At 36.6% G+C, this 26,241-nt stretch overlaps 2 protein-coding genes across 2 annotated transcripts in view; one reads left to right on the top strand and one right to left on the bottom strand.

Moving 5' to 3' along the window:
- LOC142340477 (uncharacterized) overlaps nt 1-1,975 on the bottom strand; it is a 39,942-nt gene extending 37,967 nt beyond the window's left edge. The window contains exon 1 of the mRNA XM_075391053.1: nt 1,917-1,975. Coding sequence (XP_075247168.1) covers nt 1,917-1,975 — 59 coding nt within the window. The remainder of the gene's footprint in view (nt 1-1,916) is intronic.
- Nucleotides 1,976-8,778: 6,803 nt separating this feature from the next.
- Nucleotides 8,779-9,264, top strand: LOC142340476 (uncharacterized). Its single transcript, XM_075391052.1, has one exon. The coding sequence runs from the start codon at nt 8,779-8,781 to the stop codon at nt 9,262-9,264; it is 486 nt and encodes a 161-aa protein (XP_075247167.1).
- Nucleotides 9,265-26,241: the final 16,977 nt, after the last annotated feature.

Below are 26,241 nucleotides of genomic sequence, written 5' to 3'. Positions count from 1 at the left end.
AAAGTTCAGTTATAAACTTGGATGCGACGTCATTTAGCGTAAAGCATTCTATATTATTTCTACTTCGAAGCTTTCAAGGAACTAGTTTTTCCACAGCTCAAAAATGGATCTATTCTGCCCTCCCATTATATAACCCAATTACAAATTGTATGTTGTTATATGGCAAGTTACTGTGTGAAAGTTTTATGCCCAGTAAACTAGGCATGGAGGCACAGTCTAGATTCCAAAATGTTTGATTTCATTACCGTGTGCAAACAAAAAAATAATGCACTTTCTGAACTATCAGAGGTTGAAATGGCCTGACAAAAAATTGCACTACCCCATAGAATTAAAAACTCCTCTTTCAAAATGACTCGAGTGAATAAGCTAGAGGCAGGTAGAGTTCCAACAGCACTATTCAGTCTTTGGTTAAGATTGAAATAACAGAAACCCGGGTCGAGGTGTCACCGCCATTCAACGAAAAATTATGTAAGATAAGCGGTTAATGCGGAAATTTTTGTAAGATAAGCGGTGAATGCGGTGAAATTACATAAATTAGGCGGTGAATGCGGTGAAAAAAACTTTATCGGCTGGTAGCGCTGAAATTACATAATTTAACCGCTGAATTTAGCGGTGAAATTACATAAATTCACCACTTCGAAAAAAGTGTCCAAATTATGTAAGATAAGCGGTGAATGCGGTGAAATTACATAAATTCACCACTCAACTTAGTGGTGAACTTACATAAATTCACCGCTTAGAAAAAATTGTTAAAGATGTTTGAGATCAGCAAAGAATGCGTTGAAACTAATGGTGAGTGTGGGAGGAATTTTTAGATTTGCCATCCCACTAAAACTACCCCTTAATCTTACATCTTTTTGACACTTTTTCTAAGCGGTGAATTTATGTAATTTCACCACTAGAGTAAGCGGTGTACTTACAAAAATTCACCACATTTCACCGCTAAAATATGTAATTTCACCGCCAAAAAAATACAAATCTTACAAAAATTCACCCCGCATGTTTTGCAGAAAGTAGAGTGAATTCGATTTATAATCAAACAAAAAATAATAAAATTTAGTGAGAGATGGCGCAGTGGAAGAAGAAGTGGATGACATGCAGGAGGTGAGAGGTTCGGACCCTTGTAAGGGCGGTGAAATTACATATTTTAGCGGTGAATTATGGTGAATTTTTGTAAGATCACCGCTTAATATAGCGGTGAACTTACATAATTTCACCGCATTCACCGCATTTCACCGCAAAATTATGTACAAAATTTGCGGTGAAAAAACTAACTTTTCACCGCTTATCTTACATATTTTTGCATTTTTTTCTCGACCCGGGAAAAAAGATAGTTTAACTAATAACTAACAATGTCGGCTAACTTTAAACGTATGAAAATAATGTTTTGACACGTATGCCAGCTTCGGCCTGGTCAATTGAATACAAAAAGAAAGATAGTCGTGTTCTGAATTTCTGATACAATGCACGGTGAAAAGACTCTGTCGCCCAGAAGATCGAAACAAAAAAACCAAAGGTTTTGAAATGATGAAGCAAGCGCTACTTTGTAACTCTGCTAGTTTCTCTCGTTTCCAATCTTGTATGCTGTTGCACTTAGATTGTCTCGAAGTGGGTTAATTCTCAATGAGGCCCGTAATATCAATTCTGGTTATATGGACAACAGAAAAAAGAAAATTACTTGCACATCAATGGAGAAAACAATTACTAGACAAATTAGTATAGAAATTTATGTAATACTTATTAAAGATCCGTGGTTCACTTCCCGAATGAACTAAACCAAAAATGCTCACAGTATCCCGACTGGTCTTGCAATTACAAACCTCTTAAATTTAGTCTCATTAAACAGAGATTTCCAGCCTTATTTCTGAAACTCAATTTCTCAAATTCATTCGCATTAAGTAAACTTTACAACTTACACTTGAGGCAGACTCTCTTTCCTATGCAAACCAATCAGTGTCAAATCGCGCTCTGTCATTCAACATTTGACAACCATTGTTGAACTTCCATTTTATCATAATTAAACGACAGTTGGAATCTTATGTACACAAACCCACTTCACTTCAAAACAATATGCACATGGCATATCAGTAATTGGTTTCTTATTGAACAAGTTATATTGCTTTGAAAAGCTCTTATCACTCTATTTTCACTATAAAAATCAATTAGTTGTAATCAATCTCAGTCAAAAGTCATGTGTTAAATATATACTAAGCTTAGCTCAAGAACTCAGAGAAAGCGTCCTTCACAATTTTGCAACGGTTTCATGCAATTTCCTGTTCTTAAAACTGCCAGTAAAACCAGTTTTCCTAGAAGCTCAAAAATTGATTTTCATAGGTCGAATAGGGTTGAGAGGTCAATGAGGGGTCATTTTGACAAAAAGACAGAGTCACGGAACGTCTGTCCACGGGCGAACCCACCCACCAGTATTTACGACATAACTCCCAGTAGTGCACGAGCAATAAGAGAGCACACGTTTCGTCTACTTCCCTTATGACCCAAAAATTTGCCAGAACTCGGAAAATAGTGATCAAAATTATTTCGGGTAATATGTACTAGCAACGATAGGGTGCCGTCAACCTGCCTGCAACGTTTCACTGCCAACGTTGTGTGAGTCATTTTCATTTCGAATCTTTTCAAGGTGCAGTGCAGTCAAACACTTGAAAAACCTGACTTCGTGAAAAGTGACTGGGTTAGGTATATTTTATCACCAACTGCCCCAGGTTATCAAGTTTTCACCAAACCAAACTCATTTGGGGGCTAAAAATTGATATTTTTTGGTTTACCCGGAAAAACAGCATGTGCTAGGAATGTGGATCTGAACATGGAAAGCCCTTAAAAAGTTACACTAACCCTCCAAAAAACATAGGGCTAAGACCAATATTTCCACGAGTAGTTCGAATTTTACGTCCCGCAGCACTGACGTGCACTAGTCCCCTCTGGGTAAGTGTGAGATAAAATCAGACATTGAAATTGATTTCCTCTTACCTAAAATAGTCCAGCCCCAATTTCAAGGTCAATCCAACTTAAACGTTTCGACAAATCTCAACTTTCATGTAAGTGTTATATTTTTCTGCCGAAATCGCATTTTTCTATGCAAAATCTAAATTTTATTTATTAGTCCATTCCAAAGACCACCGATTACATTAGTTCACAAGTCAACTCCAGTGCGACTGTTTAATACCGCTATTTTTTACCTAAACAGTCAATTTTCACATTAAAATTTCAAAACTCATGAAATCAGCACTTTTAGGTACCAATAGTTTAGATTGAATAAAATATATATATAATTGGCAGCGGATCCCTGTTATGTATGAAGAATCCTTAGGCGATCATCTCCATAATATTTCATAAGTGCTCGATGAAAATAAATTCAACAGTTGAGGGGTAACAGGTTTTTTGACCCCTTATCATTGTTACTTCGAACTCAAATTCCACTTCTCTTCAAATTACTTCAAATTAAAGTTTTTTCAAGAGTTTTCTAAATTTATAAAATTATCTTAAATTGATTGCACTTGCGGTCATTGGCATGATGCACACACAACTTTGCTAGGTCATTGAAGTATGTTGACAGCTCAATATGCTTTTGTTCAGTTTTTTGTTTGTTTAAGATATATCACTGAACTACTCTCAGCTTTGGAAACAATAATCTATTTTTGATAATGCTCGACTAAAATAAAACATAAATCTCAAAACTATGTCGCCTAATCTGCTTAAGTATAACTTAAGGTGAAACTGTGCGTTCTACTTTAGGGAAATTTATTTATTTTTGACGGAAAAACTCTTAGGTACAATACGCGTGCAATAATAAAAAGACGCAAATGGCCAAACGCAATTTGGAAAAATCTATCCCTGCAGAACTTATAGTAGTCTGAACGCTCAAGTTAAGTCTGAATCAACAAATGTTTGGAATGGGAGCAGTTTACGCACTCTGAACATGATAACAGCAGGAGAAACATCAAACCAAGCAAATGAAAAATTGCGATTATTCTAAACATTGAACAGTTGGAAATAATTGACACAAATGTGGTTCTATTCGGTCCCTTCCGTTAATGAGTCGCAATAGCAATTATTACCTGTTAAAACAGAAGTCTATAATTTAATTTCTACGACAAAAATCTGAAAAATTTGCTGGACAGATTGGGATTGCTCAATAACTGCGTTGGTCGAATTGCGTCAGAAACTTATTCGTCCAACCATAAGAGATTCTGTGTTAGATAATTCAATTCCTTATAACAAAAATTGCCAGTAATTTTTTTGGTTACTATTCATCTTATTTCTCTCAAAAAACGTAGCTTACAAAGCTTAATTTTATAACAAACCAAACAAGTTGGTAGCCTTTTTTTAATGTTTACAATAAAACGACAAGCTCATCAATTTTTTGAAAATATGGCTTGAATGAAACCCAAATTGCTATTTCAGCAGCAACACAATTATTCAAAAAAATCACAAAAATCATCACAAATTGTGAACAAAATGGATTTTTTTAAGCTCAACGCGTAGATGTTCTCAGCTTATGCAGTCATTAAAAGCACGTTCATTTTTACCATTATTTATTGGAGCAACTTCATAGACTGTTTACTTAAAGTTTTAATGAAGTGTTAAGCATGATGATACAACACAGTTGTGCAATTGAATCAAAAACAACTTCTGAAGAATAAGAACAAGTAGGACAAAAACTAGCAAAGTGAGAAAAAATTGAACGAATAAAAAGTGAAATTTCAAAAAAGGATTCAGACAGTTATTGTAGAGAGGGGGACTGGGCGGGGCTTGCAGTTGTGAAAAAAATCGGATTTGATATTGACAGGGGCAATTTGGATCAAATTGGTACCCAAAACAAGCATCAATGATGCAACGATGTTTCTACTTTTTTTCTTTTTATGTATGGTTGTATTGTATGGGACAAATGGGTAGGTTTGGTAACTGTTCGCATTTAGCGTTTTTTGAGCAAAAACTTTGTCAAGAGCTCTCAATTTATCAGATTATAACCTTGTGTTTTTCAGTTACTTCAATTACCTAATATTTATAAAGGGACCTGTCTGTATTTATTATATTCTAATTTTTACATATTAAACATCATAAAATAATTAGAAAAAAGATGTTTTGTAAAGCAACCAATGTCCTTTATACTTTCCTCCCCACTTACATATCTATCCTCCTACTTAAAATAATAGGTTTAACAATAAATCAAGAATAGGGCTGTCACGTATAAACATAGTGCTGTAACAATGCAGTATAAAGAATGCAAAATAAGGCAATGTTTTAACAAAGCCAACTTGCCAAAAAAGTCCAAAGCTTCGTCAACAGCAAATAACAGCCTCATGCAAAAAATTCAGCCTAATCTGATTGAGAGGAACGCAGTAAAAGAACTCTTTGAAAAACAAATCACAAGAAACGATGGTCTAAGCATACTACGCGAATCTTTGGCACTTTGAGGGTCACAAAAAGAGCACTTAGACAGAAGTTGCAGTCAACTCATGAAACTACAGCTGACAAGTGATGAGTTGACGACACTTGCTAATGAATATGCTGAAAGAAACATAATCATGTTGAAGTGTTAACATAATGCAAAAGCACACAGAACGGACGCAAGTTACAATGAATCTGCTCATAACACCTGAGCAGCGCTTTCCCCTAATCTAGAGAGAAAACAGTACTCTTTACCCTATAGTGCAAAGAAACATCAATTTTGCAAGCCGCAACAATCAGGAGACCAACACCGCTGTCTCGTACGACTCAGAAGACCCTGACAATTCTTAACCCTTGCTGAACATTGAAGAGAGAGAGAGAGAGAGAGAGAGGAAAGAACATGGAGTTTATCGCAGGGGCACTGAGAACAGATAAAAACGGCGAAATTCAAGTCGACCGAGAAAAGAGAACCGTATCCAAGGACAGAGCCGATATGAGGGTGAGGATAGCAGCGAAGGGCAATCCCAACAGCCAGCTTTTTTTCACAACAATAGCCAAGCTGGTCCAACCAAGAGCCAAAGATACACACCGTAGAACAATCAATAACCACTGAAAAACTGTTCAGCACCTGATGGACACTATATATAACAACTGTTATAACAACAAAACATACAATGGATTCCAGAGTTTTCCGAGTGCTCCACAAGACTGGATGCAACACCAAGCACTGATGTTCCTAAACGCATTGAGTTTGCTTAAAAGTTAAGTTGAAAATTTCACAGGTGGTCCTTAGAAATGGCGTCATCGCTGAAATAACCAGGAAATTTGGCAAACCACAGCATATTGTGGCTGCATACAATGATCAATTAGAGAAGTAGCCTAAGCCCAGAGGAGACAAAACAAAGATTTTTGTGAGCGTCTCATTTTCTTGAGGAGACTGGACCAAACTCTCCAACTTCAAAGCTATCCTCAAGTCTTCAGCAGTCTTGAGTATGGCCAGAGACAAAACGAACTCTGCCGTGATATTCAGATTGAATCGACATACAAGAAGCCAAGGTTTTTTGCAACCTAACCTTACGTACCTCGCTCATTCGATTGATTCATAGGAAGAGGCCTGCGAGGACATCTCTCCACAGCGCTACCAGAGAACCAGAGTAAACAAAATTTCTAGAAGGTGATCACCAGATTTGTCATGTCGACTCTGCTCACAAAACAACAACCTTGGTCGATGTCCCGAATACTTGGAAACGTCAGTGTAAAATACACAGGGTTGTGTGAGGAGATTCAATCTCTACCCTAGCTGCCTAATAGCTCATAAAAAGAGTCTCTGCCAGTCATAAAGGTGCCTTTCATCACTCTGCACTACATAGGACAGATGCAAGGTAGTAACAACAAAATGCACAACCAAGTGGGAACTGGAATCAAATATTGCGAAACATTATCTTCAGAAACCACACAAACCACAAGCAGTCAACTGTGAACGGAACTCTTTTAATGAAAAGCAAGGGCAGCAGTTGAGTTCGAACTACAAACAACAGAACAAAAACCCCGAAAAGTCAAGGTGGAACCAACAGCAGCACCTAACACAAGGAAAACTGAACTTAAAATAGTTTTTACCTTCGGCTATTCAACACGCCGATCAATAACAACAGGGAGCAAAGTAACATTCAGCGCACTGTAGCCCTGCGCACCAACAGCAGGCAACTACTACGCAACAAAACTACACTTGCAGCAACCAACGGGGAAACTTTTTCTATGAGACCTCACATACATTTGCAGGCAATACCTGTAATACTTTGCATCAGAGATCTCTACATAAAAACCTTCACACTGCTGGACAGTGGCAGTGACAACCACCAAATTACACACAAGGATAGCCACGCACTTCAAGTTCAACAAATCAAAAACATAAATCTAACAATAGCTTCGATTGATGGTGAACACTCAGTTAAAACAGCAGACGTCAAGATGTCATGATAGACATAGGAGCTTTGTACAGCAGTTTTCTTATGATCAGATCCCTGTGTACGCAACAGCTATGAAGGCATTTTGGATTACCAGAACTCAAATTGAAATGTTAAATGAGATCTGTAGAGACCATTCTCATCTCCAGAACGTAAGGAATAAACGTATGGGAAGAATGGAAGAATGATTGGAGTAGATGTTTTCACAGCAACAGTGCCATACGGACTGTTGCTGTGAAAACAGACCCACTGGCAATCCATACGGAGTCAGCACTATGCTTGGTTGGACACTGACGGGGCCCAATCCTCAGATGTACACACAGAAGATGGTCGGGCAATCAAACAAGACAAATTTAGCTGTTTCCATCCTCAATGATCCCAGAAAAAACATTGGTGACATAAACAGATTGGATTTCCATGGAAAAATGACATCACACTCACTAACAACGACTTCATGAGCAACAAAAACTGGTAGCACGCTCTGCAGCAGAGGATGACAAGGACTAAAACTTGAGAGAGCGCTACGAGGAAACAATCAAAGAAGGTTTGGATAAAAACTACATCACTACTGCAGACCTCGATACTTCCTCACCAAGTGACCAACAAACAAAACCCGGACAAAATCCGCAGACTCACAGACGCTGCCTCAAAATATAAGGGAATGTATGCATTTCCGACAGTCCGGATCTACGTTGCAACTTGCATGGCTTCTACTCCGCTTCAGAGAGTACTCAGAGGCAGAAACAGCAAACAACGAGGCATTGTTTTTGCGGATTGGCAACCAACCACAAAACCAAGATTTTCTGCCTTTTCAGATCATGGCAATGAGAAGATCTTCAAATATAATCGAATCACTTTTGGAGCCACATGTTCACCTGCAGCAGTTCTACATGGATGATTTCAAGCAGAACTACCTTTTTGAACAGGAGGCCGGCAAAAGTGCAGAGAAGATCGGATTTTTTTGCAGACAAAATGATTCAATTTGATGCAAAAGTTCCAAAGCAACAAAAAATCTGCATTAAAAATCACTCTGGAAGAAAACAAGGCGGAAAATAAAACTCAAGGGAAACTTGGCCAGACGTTAGACCCCAATACAGAAAAACTGATGTGCGCAAAATCGAATATTCTTTACACAGGACAACAGCTCACTCGAGGAAAAGTGCTTTCAGGACTCATTGCATCGCTTGCCATCAAAATTAGATAGTTTTTCCAGAAAATCATTAAAGAGGGAAGACCTGGGATCAACCAGTGTCAAACTGTTACAACCAGGGATGCAGGAGTTCGAGTTCAAACGAAATTCCTAGATGCTTGATTCCCAGCATCAAAGGAATTCATCAACTTCTTACGTTCACTGACGCCCCAATGACCGCAATTGCTGTCATAGTGTATGCGAGGACAACCAACGCTAATGTATCTTCCTCACCGCGAATTTGCGATCAGCAAAACGAAAGTGGCATCGATCAAGATGCTCAGCATTCCAAAACTGGAATTAGAAGCGGGAACGCTTGGAGAAGGGTTGGGTGGTTTCTGTGAGTGCAAAATTACAACGATTATAACTTTAAAGCACTTTGTGACAGACAGCATCGCTACTTTTGGTCCCCTCCAATCCAATCAGAGACAGAAGATGTACCTTGCCTACAGATTGATCCAAATTATCTATAATTTCAACCCAAACAACTGGAGACACATCCCTCGAAATCTAAATACGGCTGACCACGGCACACCAGGCCACACTTCATCACGCTTTCCAAAGCTGTGGCTTGAGACAGCGAACTTTCTGAGCACAGCTCAAGGTTCCTGGAATTCTTCCGAGGACAGTGATCACTATATGTGCGCTAGACAAACGACACAACCTCAGATGTTTGTCATTGGATTGGAAAAACTTTCAACATGAAGTCGATTTCTCAATTCTGCTAGAATTCGGTCAACAAGGCAATTCAGGAGAAGACTACAAACAAGAAGATAAAAGGAATAACTTGATACCTCATACACTAATGATTTTATTAGTGTTTACTAGGAGTTTCAAAAGAAACCAGGGCAAGGAAAGACCTCATTAAGATGTCCCGAAAAGCATTTTTCTCAGGAACAGTTTCCTCACTGTTGGAAGGAAGCAATCCTAAAAAAAACAAGCTGATGCCTCCCACGCTCCTTTTAGATAACGACTGACTTGTGAGGGTAAGAGAAAGATTCAATAAGGCACCGTTAACCTATAATGAAAAGCATGCCCTCATTCATCAAAGCGGGAGCAAAATTACAGGACCGCTGACTGAAAAGGCACACCAGATGTGTGACTATCAGGGAGTGGAAAAAGTGAAAGCTCGCCTGCAGCAAAATTTTTTGTTGATTGGATTAAGAAAAGTGCTGAGACGTCTGTGGAAATAATGCTTCCTTTGCAAAAGATAGAGGGTAAACAACCTGAGACTACAAATGGCTGATAATCTTCAATTCAGATTTCCAGATGCAAACAAGCAGCACCCTTTTGTCAAAATTGAATTGCGCTTGTTTGGACAGTCTTACAATGAGAACAAGAGAGCAGGCACTCAGATTAACTACGTCTCTTTGTTCACATGCCTGACCACCAGATCTGTCCACCTAGAAGTGTGCGAAAATCTCTCAACCGATTGTCTTTTCATCGCCAACCTCAGATTTGTATCAACACGTGTATACCCTAACTGCATTGTAAATGGCAATGGCAAAAATTTCAATGGAGCCAAACAAGCAATGAAATTGAAAATCCAGAGAAACTACCAGCCAGAATACAAGTACATTAGACGGAATTTGGCTCAACAGAACATTCAGTGGACTATCAACCCACCATTGGCCCCATTTTCGGGGGAGTCTGGGAGAGACTGCTACAGACCTTATAGAGCAGTCAGAAGCTATCACTCTCAGATTTCTAGACAATTTTTACAGAAGCGGAAACATTTTTGAAATCCAGGCCTTCGACTATTGTGGGCTGCAGCATCTCAGATGGCGGACCACTTACTCCTAATCACTTTCCCCTTTGGAGACCGCACATGTGTTTGAAACCTCTTGTGTACAGCAACCAGCAATTCCCCACTAAGAACTTCAAGTTGGCTCGGACACTCCTTGTTCAACACTGGAGCGGGCTGCTAAACAAATATGTTCCTCTGCTCAACAAAAGAACGAAGTGGCAGAAAACAAATGATGAGTTTGATTAGAATGACTTTCTGTGGGTGCTCAAGACCATCACACCCCTGGGCATCTAGTCTCTTGGGAAGATTGTGAAAGCACAAAGAGGTGCAGGCGGAATTGTAAAAAGCCTTGACACCCAGACGGCTACAGGAAAAGTTCAACAGTAACTTTCAGCCGTGTATTTCTACGGATGTCAGGTGCTCGGGTGGTCAATGAATTGGGTTTATTGAAGACAGAAGAAACCTCAAAATCCAATTTAAAAGGTCTTGTGCTTTTTTGTTTTTAGATTTTTGTCACACTTGTTCAGTTTTTGTCGCCTGGTGTGTAAAGGAACCAAGTTTCTTTATACTTTCCCTCTCCCACATGCACATTCCGTGCCCCAAGACGGTTTCATTTCTTGATTCCAATTCCCCAACCTATTTGTTTTGATGCGTTTTATAATTGTTGATTTTATTGCAGAGGTCAGAAGTAGTTGACCTCTACTTCCATTAATTTTCATATGGAGTTTTTGTCCCTAGCTATGATTTTGGTTACCATGGCACGAATTTTAATGTATATATGTATATATATATATATATATATATATATATATATATATATATATATATATATATATAAATATATATATATATATATATATATATATATATATATAAATATATAAATGTATTTATATAGAATATATTTATATATATATATATATATATATATATATAAATAAATAGAGAAAGAGAGAGAGCTTCAATTCATATCATGAATGAGATTCTCAGAATTACATATATCGTTGAAAAATTGTCTTGGTATGCAAAACTTAGGCCGAAGAGCATATTCAAACTCGAGAGTCTGTGCAAAGATCTGTGCAAAAACTAATGAACAAATTATATATTTTTAAACTTCAGATTTTTTCAACATCAGAACATTATTTGCTAGCAGCCTGGGGTTGAATCATTTATTTGTTTGCTGACGAAGTCAAACCTGTTAGTGAATAGTTTCAATTTGCAAATATGGCTTCAAATGACGCCCAACTCATCAATATTATGCTACAGAAAGCTTTAATTAAACAAAATTATATTTCTACGACAAAGGTACATGTTGTACTTATCATTTCGTTGCTAACTTACTAATTTATTGTACCTTTCCATTTATGGTTAAAGTTTCTTTTGCTTCCATTCTCAATTTGCTTATGTCTGTGATGTTCTTCTTAGGAAACTGTTCATTTCGTTTAACTTCCATCTTAAGAATGTTCATACTTTGTTCATGAAGCGTTAAAAGTTTTTGATTTGTTCTTTCCTCTCTTGTCTGCTGCTAAGTTATGCAGTACAATTCAATCTCTCTTTCTAACCAGTTGTAATTCAATCTTGAATTTTTGCAAATCTTACGAAGTTGAATTGCTCCATGATTCAGCCCATCATTCTAAATTGATTGATTTGCACCGCGATTAACGAGAATTTGAATACGGACAGTAAGCGTGTACGACTTGGCGCAGTCACATGATTAATCTAATCTTTTTTTGGAGAAAGCCTCGTCAGAACAACCACTAAGATGGGACAAGTGGAGGAAGCAATTGAAACGTGCAATTTTGGCGAAGAGGGAAAAAAATTTTGGCGTGGTGCACAATCCAAAACCGACCAGAGTAAATCTCCTAACAGAACCACAGTACAAACAACCAATTGACGACCCTACCGATGCCACTGAACGAGAATAAAAAAGTCCCAGAATGCAAAACTCAAATTCTCGTGGGTGTTGAAATGTGAGAAAATAACAGACTTTGAGATACTTTGTTGTGATCGGCCATGGGTCCGCTACGATTAAAAATGCCTTTTATTGCTGCATTTGAGCATCAGCGCAGAAGATAAGCATATTTTGAACCGCAAAGAACCACAGCCTATTTTAAACGAACTAACGACGATAGAACTTTGGACCATCTTGAAGGCTGCATTTGTAAGGCCTCTCAATATTATTTTGGTAGGTACCTACTATTCCTTCGAAAAACGAGATATTGTTGAGCAGTTATACACCACGCTCAAAAAACTGGCGGAGAATTGCAGTTTCAAAGACCACGAGGAGACAAATATCAGGGATAAATTGTTCACAAGTATGTCAGACACTACAATACAACGGTATTTGCTCCACGAAACCACGGAACCAAGCGAGGAACTGCAAACGCCAATCAAAAGAAAATGAGAGCAAAAATTCAAATGGGAATAAGTAGCCCGACTCCTCTATCATTCAACAAGGTTCCAAATACAAGTGGTTTTCCGCCCAGCGTATCGTCAATAACAGCCAAATACAAACTTTACGAGGCGAAATCAATCAAATCAATGTAGCAATTGTGGACATGCGTGGTAACCCCACCACAAATAGAATAGCATAGCACTAGGAGAATTTGTAACAACTGCGGTATAATTATTCATGCTGCAGAAATGTGCATGAAGCCGAAACAACGAAATCCAAATAGAAACATAGGAAAAATAGAAAATGACACACGAGGTTGACGAAGAAACAGTGAACAATTTAGAAAACTACAAAACGCGATATAGTTCCGACTATATTTCATCAGATGACGCTTGCGTATTTTTGATCTAACCATCACTCAGACAAAACTGCAATGCAAAATATGCAAATCACGATTGGAAACAACAAACTTGCATAGTCTCAAAAGATTTTCAAACGTGATTTCCGAACAAAAGTTTTCTATCGTGATTTTCATAGTCCAAAAAGATTTGGCAACTTAAATCAAAATCAACAGCAGAGAAGCAAAATGAGTGTTTGAAAAAAAAATGAAACATAGAGAGTTTTTAAACAAACCAGCCAAGAACCTCGGAAACCTGATTGCACCGATCGAAAGTAACAATTGGAGTAGCAGTAACGCACACTTTTTGATTGTATAAAATGGACTATAACGACTGATAGGACGAGAAGTATTTGAAACATTAGGAATCTACACCAGGCAGCAACAAGCCACGAAAAGAATTTTGAAGTGTATCAGATCACCGAATCCAATACAACAACAAATAGTTGAAAATTTTCCGGACTGGTCAGCAGAAGTGGTAATTTAAAAGAACCTCCTGTAAAATCAAAGTTCAACAAAAACTATCAAGCTCTTCTCCAAAAATGCAGAAAAATCCACGTCCAAATTCAAGGCAAAATTAAACAAGAATTAGAAACATTATTGAAAAAAGACCATAATGAAAAATTTGATTCATGTTCGGACAAAAACTTTATAACAATCAGGAAGGACGGCTCTGTTCAATTAGATCTTGTTTCAAATCAAAAATATTGAACAAATGCATTCATAAAAACAAAAAACAAATGCCTAATATCAACAGCCTGTTTCAATTGGTTTCTCAAAAAATAATCCTAAACGCAGAACAAAACGAGTCGTTCTTTACGACAAAAGATTTGAAGTACGCGTATAATCAACTCAATGGCGACCCCGTAACTGCACGCCACTGCAATTTTCAAAAAGCGGTTGACACAAATGTATTGGGGTTAATCAACACACGCTCTTTCTTAGATGACATTCTAATTCTGAGTTGCGGAACCTTAGACAAACATATGAATAGTTAGAAATGTCTTACAAAACTGGATGATGAGAATTTGAGAATAAACCTGCAAAAATATAGTTTCGCAAAAACAACGAAATGGAATGGCTCTCAGCTACAAAATTACAAAAAGTGGCATCAAAACACTAGATTCAAAAACAATTGCCTTATTAAATCTAAAACCACCAACATCCTTGGAAAAACTTAAACCCTTCCTCGTCTCAGTCCGCCATCTAAGTAAAATAATACCAAGTTTAGCATTATTATGCCATCCGCTCAGACAACTGCTGAAAAAGTCCGAAAAATTTAACTGGACTAAAATACAAGCATTACATTTCGAAGAATTAAAAGCAAAAATATCTGAAACAATCAAAAACGGACACTATAATCCTAATCTCGAAACTAAGATAAAATTCGACACATCTAGGCACAGCCTAGGAGCTGCACTTGAATAGCTGGACCATGAGTGTTCGAAAACAGTCGTTTTTAAAATCTCTTTTTTGAGTTTTGTCGAAACAAGATATAGCGTGAATGAACTTAATTTTTTGGGAGTCGTATGAGTGATAGAGCACTTCAACTAATACTTGTATGGCCAAAAATTCACAATCATAACAGATCAACCCGCTGGGATTTCCATGATGAATGAGCCTGGCTCTAATAAGTCGTATAATAGTCGATTTATACGCTGGCTCGACAGATTACTACCTCTTAGTTTTGAAAATGCGCACTTGTCCGGTACGCGCATGGGCATAATTTACTAGATTTTGTGCGAACCGAATCTTATGGCATGCATTATAACACAATACAGGGGACAATTAATCGTCGCCAAGATATATTTAATGAAACGCGCCCTGAGAGCGTCTTATTGGACAAATTTAAATTTGTGCAAAGCACACCGCAATTACCAGCAAGCTGTAAATCAAGCAGCCAAAAAGAAATAATTAACACTCAATTGGTTCCGCTAATGGAAGATTCCATTCAGGCAGAAGACAATAATAACGTGAAAACAAATCCTACAATTTCCTCCAATAAAGCGGGTAATTCAAGTTAAAGTTTTGAACAGATTCATTCCACCGACTCGTTTGCTGCAATTTAGATTGAATACAATTTCATTAATTTCTTGCGTATAGCAAACCATTTTGTAAGCATAACGATATGCCCTTGCAAAAGCAGACAACAGAGCACAATAACTAAAGAAAGAAGTTCGACGAAGAAAGTGAAAGCCAGGCCCAAAATGCACAGCAAATACTGGACACTACCACAAATGATGACACCCGCGCAAAGGAATCAACGCCGAACACGTTGCCTGAAATCTATGCGGTCGGTTTTAACTTCGCCCTCAGTAAAATACTCACAAAAATGTTGTTAGGTAGTCTAACGACAAAAGATACCATCTTGAAAAAGATAAGCGGTTGTGTAATAACTAACAATAAAGAACGCTGCAAACAAATGAGCCCATATATCCACTCATTCTGGCGCGGTCTGAACGTCAAATTGGGTTGTCTTTGCAATGACGACAGGATCGCGATACCTCATACCGTAAAAGAAGCGTACATAGCCGTGATCCACAGCACACACCCCGGAAGCTGGGGAATGACTGATATGGCCATCCATGCTTGGTGGTCATATATGAACCGGAATCTTCTGAACAAAAATTGCAAAATCCACATCGTGCATTAAAATAGGTTAGTACTTGAAACCTATCATCCCTTCAACTAAATTTAAACCCAATAAAACAAGTAGCGAGTCAAATGAAGAAAAATAGTTAGATTTTGAAGCTCCAATCTCTAACGAAAAAATCAAGAAATTCAATTCCTAGCATGTATAGAAGACTGCTTCTGGAAATTTTTGTCAGCAAAATTTTGCGAGCAAGCTAACGCAAATAGTATTCAGAATTTTCTATAGAATTATAATCTGCTACATAGCTTATCGCGAAGCATTCAGTTATTTCCAGCTCGCTGTCAATTTGGCAAACAAGATAGCATTTTCTGTGAACAGCACAATATTGAAGTAATTGCGGCTTCAATCAATGACCAAGGGGCAATCCGAACGTAAAATCGTAAGCTCGTTTTCATTAAAAATGCTTCTAAATCTCAGTTTAATGAAAAATGTTCCAAAAGTTTAATAAAATACCAACTCCTTGGATGTCAATAAGAAATATTAGAGACATCGTCATTTGAGGCACACTTCGGAAAACGCCCAAATACGTCGCTAAGCAGTGAAAGTACAAAACCGGACATGTCAGACTTTCCCATGAGAATGTTGTTGAAAAATATTCCAGTAAAGACACAATAAGTTGGATCCAACTCATTATTGATGACCAATGGGACGACGCAGACAGGAACGACACGGAACAGATCCAAACAAGTCTAATTCGGTCAAGGATGGATGCCTTAAGGAGACAAATTAGCCATCCGCAAGGCGAATCACGTCTTGTCAAAATTGAAGGGCAGGACCGACCAACTCCAAGTACGGAAGAATCAGTAAAGCGTTCCTTGGCCAAAAAGATCCATGGCCACAAAAGTTCGAAAAAAGATTTACAAGGACTGTGTTGGGGACCCTTTCTCGGGTCAAAGATTGTCAATGAGGACGAATATACTTTTAAACTTAAGGAGCACGGAAAATTGAAAGTCAAAGTCCGCAAATCCGACATGGCAAAGGTCAGAACTAAGGCCAGAAAAATTACCCCACTTGCATCATAAGTGGAACAACGCCCATAAACACCAACAAGTCGACTTACTGAAGACAGAATTGCTAAACATGCTTCGGATTTGTGACCTAAAATGGAAAGGGACAAAAATATAAGTCATAGAACATAAAATGAAGATACAAGCGTAATATCGTCAGTAAAATCTAATGTATCCGGTGCCCTTCGTGTACGTATAAAAGCGAAACCGCTTCCTTTCCCTCCCTCTTTGCCGACTGAGAGCCCAAAAGCACAAGAAAAGAACTCTTCGAGCCAGCAAAAATAATAAAATCTAATTTAAATTGTCCCAGTCGGACCAAGACGAAAAAAATTTTCCCGACAAAAACCAGACTCTGTCGAATCTACCGCTTTCTTCTCCCCGCAGATTGCAGACCCTAAAAGAAAACGCACAATTAGACAGTCAACCCCCATCGCAGACAGCAGAAGATCAATCTTCCAACCAGTTTCCCTAATCTCAACAGTAATAAAAATAACTCAATCAACCGCAGATCAAAACCCACCGCAGGACCGTCAATATGAGGTCGGTGCAATCACACCGCAGATCATCCGGGTAATTCAAAATTACACTTGGCCCAACATAAGATCTCGAACTCTCACCGCCCTCGAAGCGGAGATGCATAAATCTGATCAAGACACTCTTAAAAACTTTTAAAACTTTAAACTTACCAACATTGTAATCACAAATATTAAGAGTAGTTAACCAGGACTGTTTTTAAAGAAAATTTCTGTCGTCATTCCAGTTATAAGATTCTGTCATCATTTCAGCATCTACACAAAAATTAAGCAAAGCTTTATTTTCGATTGTGAGGAGGGATATGTGGTACGCAGGTACCTATCATACCTTTCATGTTGTTATGGCATACCATTTTATTGTACAATTCCATTTATGGTTATATTTTCAGTTGCCTCCATTCTTGATTTGTTCTTGGCTGTGATGTTTATCTTAGAAAACTGTTCATTTTCTTTAACTTCAACCTTAAGAATGTTCACTTTTTGTTCATGCTGCGTTGTTAACATTTTAGATTTGTTCAATCCTCTCTTTTCTGCTGCTAAGTTAAGCAGTGCAACTTAATCTCTCTTTCTAACCAGTTGCAATTCAATCTTCTGAAATATCTTTTGAATCGATAAGTGAATAAAAAACCTCTAATAGCCTAATTGATCAGCGAATAGCAAAATATACATAAATAACAATAAACCTGATTAGTTCCGCGAAAGAAAACAACCAGAATTGAATTGAGTACTCGCAAATCTAAAAAGCCTCATCTTCTACGCGATTCAGCCCCTCATTGTATATTGATTGATTCTCACCACGCGTTTCGAGAATTTCAATACGTACAGTAAGCTTGTACGACACTTTATAATCAGCGATTTAGTGTAAACTGTGCTTTCCTTTTTACCAAAATATAAGCAACTGAGTTCTAATCAGATTTTTTTGGATACATCGTGTACAAACAGTTTTTACTAACTATATATCACAGCAGAGAATATTTTTTTAAATTGAGGATGGATGGTCTTCTTAATAATTGATTTTGCTTTCATCGGTCGCAAAATTCATAATATTGTACCGCAGGTTGCAAGTGGGTATGGCTAAATATTTTCATGTCGCGAATAGACAAAAAATCAAAATAGAACTCTTTGAGCCCTGTTTTTTCTTTAAAAAAGAAAATTATGAAAACTTTATAAGAATATTGGCTGATTTTTTCATTCAAGTGAAATTTTGCAAATTTTTTTTGATCATTTAGATAACCTTTAGCCAAGTTTCTCCAATTGCCTTTAAAAGAAAGAATTCCCTTTGTCGTCGTTCAGAGTCTAGTATAATTTTTTTTCAACATTATGACCCAATTCTCCGATATTACCAATAAGTTTATAAGCATCATATCATGATTAGATTTAATTAGGAAATCGGAATTGTGTAAATTGATAGCAATTCCAAATTTGTTGCCAGTACTTGCCCCAGCCTTTCTCTTGTTGGTTTTCAGGGAGGAACTACTAAAACTGTTTTACCTTTTGAGTTTCCAGTTTCCAGTTTCCAGTTTTGACATTTGATTTTTAATCTTTTCCAACTTTGTAATGTAACTTTCGCATCTTTCATTAAATGTCGAAGCATGAAGTGAAAATGGAAAGGTGATATAGATTTGGAAGCTCTTCTACTTTGGAAACTCTTTTCTATTTTGGAAACTCATAACTATTCATACTTTTTGGGTTACAGAAAAGTGGGAGATGTCTCTTCTACAATTGATTTAGATATTCGACAGCCTTCCAATGATATCACATTCGTATAGCTTTACAAAAAGCGACCGCACAAAAACCAATCTCGCATCAGTTTCCTCAATCCGTTCCTCATCACTTACGCAATATAACCAGGTTTGATAGACTTAAGCAGCAAAAATGTCTTTTTTGTTTTGTTTATCAATTTTGAATTTCACAGATCTCTGGTTTCAGACATCTAAAATCTATCGAGTATCAACGGGTTTGCTCCAAAAAAGGACAAATGCGGTCATGGTTTTTATTAAGCGTCGTAAACAAAACTGGTGTACTGTTAATGTGAAATTATAAGCTGCGGCTCCCTCGGTTTTCAAAGTACTTTAAAGTGTTTTCCGGTTCATGTCAACTTTTAAACTCTATTCGGGAGGCGTTTCCGACCTTGAAAGAATCGAAGTTGCAACAGTTTCAAAGCTAAATTCCAACCACATCAATCACAACAACGACAATCACGCGCTTAAGAATTAGCAGCTGATATAAACTCAAAACTATCAAATCACACCACGGTTCGTTACAAGTCAACATGTGTTTATGAGAGCATATTTAATCGTAAATATCAACAATAAATATCAACAAATTTCACGCATTGGAATTTTGCTTATTTTGAGTTTATAAATTACTTGAATTGATAAAATCATTCAGTTTGCCAAAAATTTATTGTCGTTGAGACGAAACAATATCTGTCATTGACGACCAGTTTAACTCCAAAAATAGTCAATTAACCATAAATAGTTATAACTAGTTATCAAATAAAATCAGTGATAGACCACTAGATAGCAAAATAAACTGATAGTTTAGTTGGTAGAAATTAGCTGGCAGTAACTAAGCAAGTAGGAAAACAGTTTTTGATGGGTCATTACTCTGATAATTATAAACTGTGGAATTCTAACTTCGGAAGCCGACAGAGTGTTGTTGAAGCCGACCTGAACGACTGGCGACTTGAGGAACAAAACAGTCCTGATAGAATGAGCTCCTTCCCTTTCGGGGGTCCAAACTACCAAGACACAGGATCCGAACACCAGCCTAGGAGTTTTCAACACTCAAGTCACCAGCTCCGGCGAGATAGTGTAGCGGACGGAGACGAGTTCCAAGCACGTCCGAGTTATGCGACAATTTTTGCGGTTTGGATCTCAAGCATACTTGATGACGTCATAGGGTTCGCGTGTGACAAGCCGCACCTCTCGGCCGCGAGTGGGTTGCTTTTAATCCTCTCCGCGTCGCCATTTCTAGCGCTCCTGGCTGGAACCGTTTGCTGTGCGCTGATGGCGGTGTTGTTCTTGACTTTCACCGAAGGGACTCTGATAGCTGTGTTTATGTTTATGTTTGCTTGTTTCGCAATTTCGACTGTTATTGTTTCGCTTATGACTTTAATTACGATTTATGTAATTCACGCGACTGTTATGGGTATTGTGAATCAAATAATAGCGGCTAGGAATCGGGTCACGGGTACTATGAGGAGGTATTATTCAGTGCTGATGCTGATGAAAAAGAAAGAGCAGATGGAGGCTATTGCTACGAATAACAAGGAGACTTCTTAACAAACTCCATGTGAACAAATCGTGATCAAGTTTTGCCGAGAGGTCGGCGATAAAGATTCCAGTCAACTTTTTTGAACCAAGCAATTGTACCCTGATTTACTAACTAATTATTGTTCTTTTATTAGTTTTGATATTAGGCATAATTTAAAGTATATACTGCGATGTGTATTTTCATTTGTATCTAGAAAATTTTAAAGTTTTTCGAGCGAGGTTGTGAAAAATGTCACAGCAGATGTATCCCAATGTTATTCCTTGTAGGTACAGATATCCACCAAAATTACAAGATAGAATAAAGTTACCCAGGTTGAGGTGTTTGTTAATGATGAGAACAGATCCATCACTATAAATAACAGCAACGATCAGAACCATCCGGACAATAGTCAGTCATGATCATGCTTTAGCTAATTCTAAAAACTTTGTTCCTTCTTACCTCGCTTTAGGCAGACCCAGCTGGAGGTAAAAACAGTAGAAACAGTAGTAATAATTGGCCAAGATTAGACATTAGTTACTCTTCATATTTTCACTCGTTCTTACCCCGTTTTTAATATTTCGCCAAGATAAGACATTAGTTCCTTCTCATAATTTCACTCGTTTTTACCTGGTTTTTAATAATTCGACAAGATTAGACATTAGTTCCTTTTCATAATTTCACTCGTTTTGACCTCGTTTTTAATAATTGGCCAAGATTAGACATTAGTTTTTTTTCACAATTTCGCTCGTTTTGACCTTGTTTTTAATAATTCGCCAAAACTATACATTAGTTCCTTTTTATAGTTTCACTCGTTTTGACCTCGTTTTTGATAATTGGCTAAGATTAGACATTAGTTACTCTTCATATTTTCACTCGTTTTTACCTCGTCCAAACTACCAAGACACAGGATCCGAACACCAGCCTAGGAGTTTTCAACACTCAAGTCACCAGCTCCGGCGAGATAGTGTAGCGGACGGAGACGAGTTCCAAGCACGTCCGAGTTATGCGACAATTTTTGCGGTTTGGATCTCAAGCATACTTGATGACGTCATAGGGTTCGCGTGTGACAAGCCGCACCTCTCGGCCGCGAGTGGGTTGCTTTTAATCCTCTCCGCGTCGCCATTTCTAGCGCTCCTGGCTGGAACCGTTTGCTGTGCGCTGATGGCGGTGTTGTTCTTGACTTTCACCGAAGGGACTCTGATAGCTGTGTTTATGTTTATGTTTGCTTGTTTCGCAATTTCGACTGTTATTGTTTCGCTTATGACTTTAATTACGATTTATGTAATTCACGCGACTGTTATGGGTATTGTGAATCAAATAATAGCGGCTAGGAATCGGGTCACGGGTACTATGAGGAGGTATTATTCAGTGCTGATGCTGATGAAAAAGAAAGAGCAGATGGAGGCTATTGCTACGAATAACAAGGAGACTTCTTAACAAACTCCATGTGAACAAATCGTGATCAAGTTTTGCCGAGAGGTCGGCGATAAAGATTCCAGTCAACTTTTTTAAACCAAGCAATTGTACCCTGATTTACTAACTAATTATTGTTCTTTTATTAGTTTTGATATTAGGCATAATTTAAAGTATATACTGCGATGTGTATTTTCATTTGTATCTAGAAAATTTTAAAGTTTTTCGAGCGAGGTTGTGAAAAATGTCACAGCAGATGTATCCCAATGTTATTCCTTGTAGGTACAGATATCCACCAAAATTACAAGATAGAATAAAGTTACCCAGGTTGAGGTGTTTGTTAATGATGAGAACAGATCCATCACTATAAATAACAGCAACGATCAGAACCATCCGGACAATAGTCAGTCATGATCATGCTTTAGCTAATTCTAAAAACTTTGTTCCTTCTTACCTCGCTTTAGGCAGACCCAGCTGGAGGTAAAAACAGTAGAAATAGTAGTAATAATTGGCCAAGATTAGACATTAGTTACTCTTCATATTTTCACTCGTTCTTACCCCGTTTTTAATATTTCGCCAAGATAAGACATTAGTTCCTTCTCATAATTTCACTCGTTTTTACCTGGTTTTTAATAATTCGACAAGATTAGACATTAGTTCCTTTTCATAATTTCACTCGTTTTGACCTCGTTTTTAATAATTGGCCAAGATTAGACATTAGTTTTTTTTCACAATTTCGCTCGTTTTGACCTTGTTTTTAATAATTCGCCAAGACTATACATTAGTTCCTTTTTATAGTTTCACTCTTTTTGACCTCGTTTTTGATAATTGGCTAAGATTAGACATTAGTTACTCTTCATATTTTCACTCGTTTTTACCTCGTTTTTAATAATTCGACAAGATTAAACATTAGTTCCTTTTCATAATTTCACTCGTTTTGACCTTGTTTTTAATAATTCGCAAAGACTAGACATTAGTTCCTTGTTATAGTTTCACTCGTTTTGACCTCGTTTTTAATAATTGGCCAAGATTAGACATTAGTTTTTTTCACAATTTCGTTCGTTTTGACCTCGTTTTTATTAATTGGCCAAGATTAGACATTAGTTCCTTTTCATAATTTCACTCGTTTTGACCTCGTTTTTAATAATTGGCCAAGATTAGACATTAGTTCCTCTTCATAATTTCATTCGCTTTAACCCCGTTTTTAATAATTGGCCAAGATTAGACATTAGTTCCTTTTCATAATTTCACTCGTTTTGACCTCGGCTTTAATAATTCGACAAGATTAGACATCAGTTGCTTTTCAAATTTTCACTCGTTTTGACCTTTATTGTAATAATTGGCTAAGATTAGACATTAGTTACTCTTCATTTTTTCACTCGTTCTTACCCCGTTTTTAATATTTCGCAAAGATAAGACATTAGTTCCTTCTCATAATTTCACTCGTTTTTACCTCGTTTTTAATAATTCGACAAGATTAGACATTGGTTCCTTTTCATAATTTCACTCGTTTTGACCTCGTTTTCAATAATTGGCTAAGGTTAGACATTAGTTTTTTTTTCACAATTTCGCTCGTTTTGACCTTGTTTTTGATAATTCGCCAAGACTAGACATTAGTTCCTTTTTATAGTTTCACTCGTTTTGACCTCGTTTTTGATAATTGGCTAAGATTAGACATTAGTTACTCTTCATATTTTCACTCGTTCTTACCCCGTTTTTAATATTTCGCCAAGATTAGACATTAGTTCCTTTTCATAGTTTCACTTGTTTTTACCCCGTTTTTAATAACTGGCCAAAATTAGACATTAATTCCTTTTCATAATTTTACTCGTTTTCACCTCTTTTTTAATAATTGGCCAAGATTAGACATTGGTTCCTTTTCATAATTTCACTCGTTTTGACCTCGTTTTTAATAATTGGCCAAGATTAGATATTAGTTTTTTTGCATAATTTAGCTCGTTTTGACCTCGTTTTTAAAAATTCGCCAAGATTAGGCATCAAATCTTTTTCATAATTTCACTCGTTTTGACCTCGTTTTTAATAATTGGCCAAGATTAGACATTAGTTTTTTTTATTAATTTCCCTGGTTTTGACCTCGTTTTTAATAAATGGCCAAGATTAGATATTAGTTCTTTCTCATAATTTTGCTTGTTTTGACCTCGTTTTTAATAATTCGCCAAGATTAGACCCTAGTTCTTTTTCATAATCTCATTCGTTTTGACCTCGTTTTTTTATTTAGCCACGATTATACATTAGTTTTTTCTCAAAACTTCGCTCGTTTTTACCCCGTTTTTATTATTTCGCCAAGATTAGACATTAGTCCTTTTTCATATTTTCACTCGTTTTGACCTCATTTTTAATAATTGGCCAAAATATGACATTGGTTACTTTTCATATTTTTCCTCATTTTGACCTCGTTTTTAATAATTGGACAAGATTAGAAATTAGTTTTTTCTCATAATTTCACTCATTTTGACCTCGTTTTTAAAAACTCGCCGAGATTAGACATTAGTTCCTTTTCATAATTTCATTCGTATTAACCCCGTTTTTAATAACTGACCAAGATTAGACATTAGTTCCTTTTCATAATTTTACTCGTTTTGACTTCGTTTTTAATAATTGGACAATATTAGAAATTAGTTTTTCATCATAATTTTGTTCGTTTTGACCTCATTTTTGAAAATTCGCCGAGATTAGACATTAGTTCGTTTTCATAATTTTACTCGTTTTGACCTCGTTTTTAATAATTGGCCAAAATAAGACATTGGTTACTTTTCATATTTTCCCTCATTTTGACCTCGTTTTTAATAATTGGACAAGATGAGAAATTAGTTTTTTCTCATAATTTCACTCATTTTGAACTCGTTTTTAAAAACTCGCCGAGATTAGACATTAGTTCCTTTTCATAATTTCACTCGTTTTGACCTCGTTTTTAATAATTGGCCAAGATTAGACATTAGTTCCTTTTCATAATTTCACTCGTTTTGACCTCGTTTTTAATAATTGGCCAAGATTAGATATTAGTTTTTTTGCATAATTTAGCTCGTTTTGACCTGGTTTTTAAAAATTCGCCAAGATTAGGCATCAAATCTTTTTTCATAATTTCACTCGTTTTGACCTCGTTTTTATTAATTGGCCAAGATTAGACATTATTTTCTTTTAATAATTTCCCTCGTTTTGACCTCGTTTTTAATGAATGGCCAAGATTAGATATTAGTTCTTTCTCATAATTTTGCTCGTTTTGACCTCGTTTTTAATAATTCGCCAAGATTAGACCCTAGTTCTTTTTCATAATCGCATTCGTTTTGACCTCGTTTTTTTAATTAGCCACGATTATACATTAGTTTTTTCTCAAAACTTCGCTCGTTTTTACCCCGTTTTTATTATTTCGCCAAGATTAGACATTAGTCCTTTTTCATATTTTCACTCGTTTTGACCTCATTTTTAATAATTGGCCAAAAAAAGACATTGGTTACTTTTCATATTTTTCCTCATTTTGACCTCGTTTTTAATAATTGGACAAGATTAGAAATTAGTTTTTTCTCATAATTTCACTCATTTTGACCTCGTTTTTAAAAACTCGCCGAGATTAGACATTAGTTCTTTTTCATAATTTCACTCGTTTTGACCTCGTTTTTAATAATTGGCCAAGATTGGATATTAGTTCCTTTTCATGAATTCACTCGTTTTGGCTCGTTTTTAATAATTCGCCAAGATTAGACATTAGTTCACTTTCATAATTTCACTCGTTTTGACCTCGTTTTTAATAATTGGCCAAGATTAGACATTAGTTTCTTTTAATAATTTCCCTCGTTTTGACCTCATTTTTAATAAATGGCCAAGATTAGATATTAGTTTTTTCTCATAATTTAGCTCGTTTTGACCTCGTTTTTAAAAATTCGCCAAGATTAGACATTAAATCTTTTTCATAATTTCACTCGTTTTGACCTCGTTTTTAATAATTGGCCAAGATTAGACATTAGTTTCTTTTAATAATTTCCCTCGTTTTGACCTCGTTTTTAATAAATGGCCAAGATTAGATATTAGTTCTTTCTCATAATTTTGCTCGTTTTGACCTCGTTTTTAATAATTCGCCAAGATTAGACTCTAGTTCTTTTTCATAATCTCATTCGTTTTGACCTCGTTTTTTTATTTAGCCACGATTTTACATTAGTTTTTTCTCAAAACTTCGCTCGTTTTTACCCCGTTTTTATTATTTCGCCAAGATTAGACATTAGTCCGTTTTAATATTTTCACTCGTTTTGACCTCATTTTTAAT

This window comes from Convolutriloba macropyga, chromosome 5 (genome assembly GCF_964194025.1).
Source record: "Convolutriloba macropyga chromosome 5, txConMacr16.3, whole genome shotgun sequence".
Classification (NCBI taxonomy): domain Eukaryota; kingdom Metazoa; phylum Xenacoelomorpha; order Acoela; family Convolutidae; genus Convolutriloba; species Convolutriloba macropyga.
Note: the sequence above shows the minus strand (reverse complement) of the source record. Positions and strands in the feature narration are given on the sequence as shown.